We start from the raw sequence: 8745 nt of genomic DNA on the forward strand, positions 1-8745 counted from the left end.
ATTATGTAACAACCTGGGAAAGAATGCCACTTTTTGGAAATTGCTTATCTTTTCTATGGTCTTTTATCTTTTCGTAAAATTCTGTCTTGCACAAATAGAATGGTGCTGAGTTGCATATAATGATTACAGGATCACTTTAACCTCTGAAAGGTATTTCTGTAAAAGCTAACATACACTCCCTGATTATACGCAGCTTCAGGGAATGACAGTCACAGGATACGTCCAGATGAACATGACCTGGGTCATTTAAACAAAACCTTTCACTGCATTCACAATGCTAATGGCTGTATGCACTTAAAGGTGATGAAAGATAAACGAAGAGAACAGAGACTTCAATCCCAGGCTTAATTTTGGTGTTAAAATTCAAATATACAGCTGATCATCCTACAAATAGAACGATCAATCACACTTACTATTTATTTTTTATACATTGGTGTTGAAAAATTATACATTTATGCTTTGGGAGATTTAGGCATTCAGCTAAAAGTGGGAAATGCATTGAAACACCCATGACATCATGAAAGTCAAACTTTGTTTACATTTACAAATAGATTAAAGGCATAGTTCTCCCAAAAATGAACATTTCCAGACATTCATTTTCATTTACTCATCCCCAGGCATTTCAATATGTAGATGTCTTTCTTTCTTCAGCCTAAAAGAAATGTCAAGAGATGCTGGTTAACTTATATGTTCTTTTATCTTGTCAAATCATCACTTGCACAAAGAGAATGGTGCTGAGATGCGTATATTGATTAGATGATTATGATTGAATGATTAGAAGACTAAACTCATCACAAAAAATAAATAAAATAATTAAATGTGGGTAATTTATGGCAAGGATCATTCAGAAGACCTTGACCTCTGAAAGGCATTTCTGAAAAAGCAAACTCTCTAAAATATAAAACAAACACTTGATGATTATATACAGCTTGAAGGAAAGTCCGTCACAGGATATGTCCAGATGAACATGACCTGGGCTTGGTTATTTGAACAAAACCTTTCACTGCAATAACTGTACTTACAGTGTACAGTGACCTCAATTCTAGCCTTTATTTAGGTGTTAAGATTCAATTATACTGCTGATCATTCAGATGGAATGATCAATCACATAAATGTGTATTCATGTTTTGATTTTGAAAAATGCTTTTTCGTAAAGAAAAAAAAATTGTTTTTTCGTAAAGTTGTAGAGAGTCACACTTCACACTTTATTGATTTACATGTACAAATAGTTTAATAGGACAAATACAGTTTTGGAACAATAAATAGTACAAAAAGATGTGTATATTAATAGCATAAAAACAAGTACATTTATACAGTACAGAACAATATGTTCAGTCAAGTAAATCATAAAAGCTTCCATTGGGAAGTAAAAATCACATTCAGTTAGGACTGTTGCCTTAAATCAATTGTGATGACATAAATGTTTATGTCCAGTGAGGCAGTTGTGAGTCCCGTGAAGAAGAATTGAGTTTTTCAATGAATTGTTCACTGGAATATGTTACATCGCTATCTTTACACATACTGGCCTGTATATGTGCATGAGGAATATATGCTCACCGGATATGCTGTATGCTATTTGATGCTATTTTGCTCTATATGAGACTGTCAACACTGTTCTTATAAAACTGTGGTGGATCCTCAATATCCAAGGTACTAAAAATGAAACAGACAAAAGCAGATATAGTCCTGTATGTACCAAAAGTGATAAATAATGACAGTAATGATACAAGAACAATATAACTGCAAAAAAAGAGACATATCTCACCTGTTCAGGTCAAAATTGTTAGCTGGAAACAAAAAGACATAATTTTCAGTATATTATTAAAGAATTAGAACATGTTCACAAACTCAGTAGACTGTTTGACTCACATTTTCTCCTCAGTCTCTTCAGTATCCAGAGGACTAAGCCCAGACCGGAGACACTGATAGCGCCTGAAACACCAAGAGTCACTTCTGTTGCTTTGAAGAGCGATGCAAGAGCTGAAAATACAAATAAAATGAAATAAGCCATAGAACAGGGGTGGCAAACGTTGGTCCTGGAGAGCCGCAGCCCTGCAGAGTTTTGCTTCAACCCTAATCAAAGATAATCAAGGTCTGAACAGTTACTAGGAAGCTACAGGCAGGTGAGTTTTAATTAGGGTTGGAGCTGAACTCTGCAGGGCTGCGGTTCTCCAGGACCGGAGTTCGCCACCCCTACACTAGAATGTCTTTCTCACTTCATCAACCAAATGGCTTATCTGCATCCCAGTCATTATCAGCTGTTTACCTTGACACACCGCCACTTCCCCTGACCAGCTCCCATTGTAGTTGCACATCACTATCTCGTTACTGTGGTCTTCAAGTTGGTGGCCTTCATAACAGCTGAAGATGCAGAAGGTGCCAAAGGTGGGTTCTTCAGATGAGCAGTTCATATGCCCATTGATCGGCTCAGAAAGCTGTGGGCAGAGCACTGCTACAGAATTGAAAAAGTGTTTAGTATGATAAAACTCACTTAGGCTAACTTATTTTTTTAAATACAATGAACTAACCTGCAAATTCATAAATTAGGAAAACGTTTATTGATTACCTTCACAGCGAGGTGGTTCCTGACTCCACTTTGCTGCTTTTGTACAGCTGATTTCTGAAGCTCCCTGGAGGTGGAATCCTTCAGCACAACTGAAGCTGCATTTGCTCCCATATTTAAAGCTGGAAGTGCAGCTCAGCTCTCCATTGACATGACTGTCAATGGCTGGGCAGTGAATAACTGTGAGGAAAGGGGGAAATTTATTAAAGGATCAGACAGTTTTCATGAGAGTTTTTTTCAAAGGAGCGATTGCAAAATATTCATCAGACGTCTTTTTGTTTGCATAATATAAATGCTACTCACGTTCACAGGTTGGTGGTTTGCTTGACCACTCTGTGGTAGAAGTGCATCGTGTCGTACTGGAACCCTTTAGTTCATAACCTTCTTCACAGGAGTATTCACACTGAGAGTCATATGAGTAATTTTCATAAGGATGAGAGCAGTGGATAATAGCATGATCTGGTGAGGTGACATCCTCTGGTTTGCATTTTATTACTGAAAATCAGAAAAAATAATCATCATAAAACTCCAAGAGCAGAGATGTTAAAGAGCAAAGAGCAGAACTACTGCTGAACTATTGTAATAAAGGTTTTTCTAAGTAAATTTAAACTCGTCTTACTTTCACAAGTGGGTTGTGAATGATTCCAGCGTCCCGTTGCCCCACAGAACAGTGTAGAGGAGCTGGAGTCTTGCAGCATGTATCCTTCTTCACATATAAACTCACAGGCAGATTGATAGCTGAACCGGCCGATAGGATGTTGGCAGTGCATTTTGCCATCCTGTGGACTGATCAGCTCTTGACATTGAACAACTGCAAAAAGATTCATAGACATGTCAAAGGAAAGTGTAAATAATTTAAGCAGGTTTGAACAGCATCTTTAAATGTTCCTCGGTGTAAGTTCAACTCACGTTCACAGGTTGGTGGTTTGCTTGACCACTCTGTGGTAGAAGTGCATCTTGTCGTACTGGAACCCTTTAGTTCATAACCTTCTTCACAGGAATATTCACACTGAGAGTCATATGAGTAATTTTCATAAGGATGAGAGCAGTGGATAATAGCATGATCTGGTGAGGTGACATCCTCTGGTTTGCATTTTATTACTGAAAATCAGAAAAAATAATCATCATTAAACTCCAAGAGCAGAGATGTTAAAGAGCAAAGAGCAGAACTACTGCTGAACTATTGTAATAAAGGTTTTTCTAAGTAAATTTAAACCCGTCTTACTTTCACAAGTGGGTTGTGAATGATTCCAGCGTCCCGTTGCCCCACAGAACAGTGTAGAGGAGCTGGAGTCTCGCAACGTGTATCCTTCTTCACACATAAACTCACAGGTGGATTGATAGCTGAAGATGTCCATTGAAGGGAGACACTGCATTTGGCCCTTCTGTGGTTTGATCAGCTCTGGACATTGAACAACTGCAAAAAGATGTCAAAGTGTTTTAAAAAGCATCTGATCAAATGTGTCATTTTTATTTTACAGTGTAAATTCTACTCACGTTCACAGGTTGGTGGTTTGCTTGACCACTCTGTGGTAGAAGTGCATCTTGTCGTACTGGAACCTTTTAGTTCATAACCTTCTTCACAAGAGTATTCACACTGAGAGTCATATGAGAAATTTTCATGAGAGCAGTGGACACTAGCATGATCTGGTGAGGTGACGTCCTTTGGTTTGCATTTTATAACTGAAAATCAGAAAAAGAGAATCATCATTAAACTCCAAAAGCAGAGATACTGTATTGTATAACTATTGTAATAAAAAAATGTTCTAAGTAAATTTAAACCTGTCTTACTTTCACAAGTGGGTTGTGAATGATTCCAGCGTCCCGTTGCCCCACAGAACAGTGTAGAGGAGCTGGAGGCTTGCAGCATGTATCCTTCTTCACATATAAACTCACAGGCGGATTGATAGCTGAACCGGCCGATAGGATGTTGGCAGTGCATTTTGCCATCCTGTGGACTGATCAGCTCTTGACATTGAACAACTGCAAAAAGATTCATAGACATGTCAAAGGAACGTGTAAATAATTTAAGCAGGTTTGAACAGCGTCTGTAAATGTTCCTCAGTGTAAATTCAACTCACGTTCACAGGTTGGTGGTTCGCTTGACCACTCTGTGGTAGAAGTGCATCTTGTCGTACTGGAACCCTTTAGTTCATAACCTTCTTCACAGGAGTATTCACACTGAGAGTCATATGAGAAATTTCCATAAGGATGAGAGCAGTGGACACTAGCATGATCTGGTGAGGTGACGTCCTCTGGGGTGCATTTTATAACTGAAAATCAGAAAAAATAATCATCATTAAACTCAAAGAGTAGAGATGTTAAAGAGCAAAGAACAGAACTACTACTGAACTATTGTAATAGATGTTTTACGTTAATTTAGGCCCTTCTTACTTTCACAAGTGGGTTGTGAATCATTCCAGCGCCCCGTTGCCCCACAGAACAGTGTAGAGGAGCTGGAGTCTCGCAGAGTGTATCCTTCTTCACACATAAACTCACAGGTGGATTGATAGCTGAAGATGCCTATTGGATGCTGACACTGCATTTGGCCCTTCTGTGGTTCAGTCAGCTCTGGACATTGAACAACTGCAAAAAAGTCAAAGTGTTTTTAAAAGCATCTGATCAAATTAGTCATTTTTATTTTACAATGCAAATTCAACTCACGTTCACAGGTTGGTGGTTTGCTTGACCACTCTGTGGTAGAAGTGCATCTTGTCGTACTGGAACCTTTTAGTTCATAACCTTCTTCACAGGAGTATTCACACTGAGAGTCATATGAGAAATTTTCATGAGAGCAGTGAACACTAGCATGATCTGGTGAGGTGACGTCCTCTGGTTTGCATTTTATAACTGAAAATCAGAAAAAGAGAATCATCATTAAACTCCAAAAGCAGAGATATTGTATAACTATTGTAATAAAAAAAAATTCTAAGTAAATTTAAACCCGTCTTACTTTCACAAGTGGGTTGTGAATGATTCCAGCGTCCCGTTGCCCCACAGAACAGTGTAGAGGAGCTGGAGTCTTGCAGCATGTATCCTTCTTCACATATAAACTCACAGGCGGATTGATAGCTGAACCGGCCGATAGGATGTTGGCAGTGCATTTTGCCATCCTGTGGACTGATCAGCTCTTGACATTGAACAACTGCAAAAAGATTCATAGACATGTCAAAGGAAAGTGTAAATAATTTAAGCAGGTTTGAACAGCGTCTGTAAATGTTCCTCAGTGTAAATTCAACTCACGTTCACAGGTTGGTGGTTTGTTTGACCACTCTGTGGTAGAAGTGCATCTTGTCATACTGGAACCCTTTAGTTCATAACCTTCTTCACAGGAGTATTCACACTGAGAGTCATATGAGAAATTTCCATAAGGATGAGAGCAGTGGACACTAGCACGATCTGGTGAGGTGACATCCTCTGGTTTGCATTTTACAACTGAAAATCAGAAAACAGGTAACATGGTTACATTTCACACGTTTAATTTTTAACATAGATATATTACCAGTATCTAGAGAAATATTACCCACCATTTTCACATCGCTCTCCATAGAAACCCCCAAAGCATGAGCATTTATGGCTGTTTATGGTTTCGACACACTCTCCTTGACCACTGACACAGGAGTTGTCTTTGCAGGATGCTGAGAAAGAAAAAATTAATAATTACTTATATTATATTACATTACAATAATGAATGTGTTTATTCAATGAATACAGCAGAATGACCTTTCTTTCATTTTAATTGAAAAATGCATAGGTTGGAAGACCTTACAACCCATTGCCAGGGGGTCCGCAAAATAATATTAGGGCCATATGATTTCCACAATAGGGAAAATGTGGTCATAAAATGGAATTGACTTTGTAATGTGGAATGTTACGGAATTTGGCAAAACATGGATGAATAAATCAAAAGCAGCATAATTTTAACAGTAAAGCTCTGTTATGCACCACTTTGTTTGACAAAAAATTAAGCAATAGTTAAATAAGTTATAAAATAAAAGTTGATAAATTGTTGTTACATTAAAGTTTTATTATTCAGTTAATGAAATCTCATCAAATCAAATATGCTTTTAGATTATGACAGTTTAATTTACCCATTAAAGAAAAATCCAGAAAAATTAAAACAGAAAAAAAATGTCATCTAAGTGGTTAATTGTAGTATGCATATGCTTAATCACTGTTATAATTATAAGGCGATCCTTGGAATTTTTTTTCTCCCCTTTATGGGGTCCCTAGCCCCCCAAAGTTTGTGAACTCCTGCCTTGAAAAACTTTAGAATTGCATAAAGACTACCTACCCGTGTAGCAGAGTGCAGTCTTCTCCTTCAAGCAGGATTCATCATTCCATTTGCCTTCATCTTTCCCTCTTTTAATGTATATTTCCACACAGTCTTCATTATTCCTTCCATTATTGGGCTCCTTATCTGCCCAGTTCTCAGCTTCCTTGGTAAGTGTCTTATTAGTTCCCACCCAGGTCCAACTGCCATTAATTTTACGAATGCCAATCCAGTAATATCCGCTGACTTTTGGAAGGATACTGTTGAGGTGATAAATCTCTTCTTTGTTCTGGATGGCTACCATGTCTGTGTAATGCTGCCTGCACCAGTGTCTGGCAGATTCCCAGTTCATAGTGTACGTTGAGGAATTGTATGACCAGCCTTCAGTGCCTCTCCATAAGTTTAACACTGCAGAATTAAACCATTGCAACTTTGAGTAAACTATGTTTAGAGGTTGTATATACTCAGTTGAGTTTTTACACTAGTACGGTTTGCTTTCTTACCTGAAGAAATAAGAACAAGGGAAGCCAAAAATTGCAATGATACTTTGTTGAAGATACCCTGCAAAATTAAAGAATTATATCAACTGTATGAACATAATAGTTATTGATACTAAAATTATAGAAATGCATAATTTAAATGCTTTACGTACCATTGTCAGCTGTACAGCTATGAAATGGTCCTCTTAATAGTCGTCTCTGCACTTCTCTACTAATATGATGGTTCTGATTTGAGAATCTGGTCTGGTAATCTCTCTCTGTTGGGGTATTTATAAAGGAGCTCATGCAGCTATGGTTCAGAACTTCCTTTCCCGGATCCACTTGTGACATCAGCCAGCAAAAGCAATGGAATTCTAATTTGTGGAAATACCCCTCTCTAACTCAAGGAGGAAACACTTTCTCTTTTTTACACTCTCGAGGCGTTAGTTTGCTAGGAAGTGACCTCTCAGGAAATACTGTAGAGCTTTTAGTGCTGATATGGCCATAGCAGGAGGAATGCATATTTTCTCAGTATATTCAGAAATAGAAATAACACTTTCAGGATGATTTTTTTTTTTAATTGTATAAAATGTATTTATTTATTTTTTGTGTGTATACAATTACAACTTTCACTTTTTGGTGTGAAAAAGTAATCAACAGGGAGATCTGATGGCAGAGACACTCACATTTCCTGAATATTTTCAGCTCTGTTTGTAAAGGAAAAAATTATATAATGGGTCGAGAGGGGAATCACTAGGAATTGTTGCCAGTAATATTCCATTGGTGCCTTTACTGTTTCTTCCCAGTTACTTGGAAATACAATTAATGGTGACTTTTTCTACTCTGTGTTGCAACTGACATGGAAAATATACCATAACATTTTAAGACAATGAATTAATTTGACAAACTGATCATGCAAAAGTAAGCATAACAATAATAATAACACTTATTACAAGGAACACCCATACGAATATTTACAATTCAGTTTAAGTAAAAATCAAAAGTAAGACAGGAATCATTGTACGTGAAAGTGAGACATATTTGTTTAGTAATTAAACCTATCTGGCCTGTTTCAAATTTCCTTTGTTTAAAAGCTGTTATTGTACTTAAGATCCCCAGAGGTTTCTCGTTTTGAAGTTTGAGTTTTTGCAGCTTTATTTCTGTGTGACTTGACCCTTTTTGGATGCCACTCTGTTTAATGTGTTTGAAATATAATATGTACTGTATATAATGTGTATTTAATGTGTATAGAAATAGCTGCCATGAGGGCACCGGAAAATTACTAGTAAGCAAAGAAGAGAAAAGAATAATAATAAATGTGTGTCAAAATAATTTGTGAGAGTTAACTTATCTAATTGATAAAAAACTCATTCAAACATATCCATTTAAAAACAAATCTGATATAAACATCTCCAATGAAGGATGATTGT

At 37.2% G+C, this 8745-nt stretch overlaps 1 protein-coding gene across 1 annotated transcript; it reads right to left on the minus strand.

Annotated features, from left to right (window-relative positions):
- Window positions 1-1401: 1401 nt before the first annotated feature.
- Window positions 1402-7377, minus strand: LOC107555615 (E-selectin-like). Its single transcript, XM_016238471.1, has 19 exons — window positions 7340-7377; window positions 6858-7244; window positions 6091-6201; window positions 5807-5998; window positions 5517-5708; window positions 5228-5413; window positions 4958-5149; window positions 4645-4836; window positions 4355-4546; window positions 4061-4246; window positions 3789-3980; window positions 3473-3664; window positions 3183-3374; window positions 2867-3058; window positions 2567-2743; window positions 2267-2452; window positions 1870-1980; window positions 1766-1787; window positions 1402-1653 (listed from the first exon to the last, which is right to left on the minus strand). The coding sequence occupies exons 2-19, from the start codon at window positions 7186-7188 to the stop codon at window positions 1593-1595; spliced, it is 3099 nt and encodes a 1032-aa protein (XP_016093957.1). The 5' UTR covers window positions 7189-7244; window positions 7340-7377; the 3' UTR covers window positions 1402-1592.
- Window positions 7378-8745: the final 1368 nt, after the last annotated feature.

Source organism: Sinocyclocheilus grahami, unplaced genomic scaffold (genome assembly GCF_001515645.1).
Source record: "Sinocyclocheilus grahami isolate Dianchi unplaced genomic scaffold, SAMN03320097.WGS_v1.1 scaffold540.1, whole genome shotgun sequence".
NCBI lineage: Eukaryota > Metazoa > Chordata > Actinopteri > Cypriniformes > Cyprinidae > Sinocyclocheilus > Sinocyclocheilus grahami.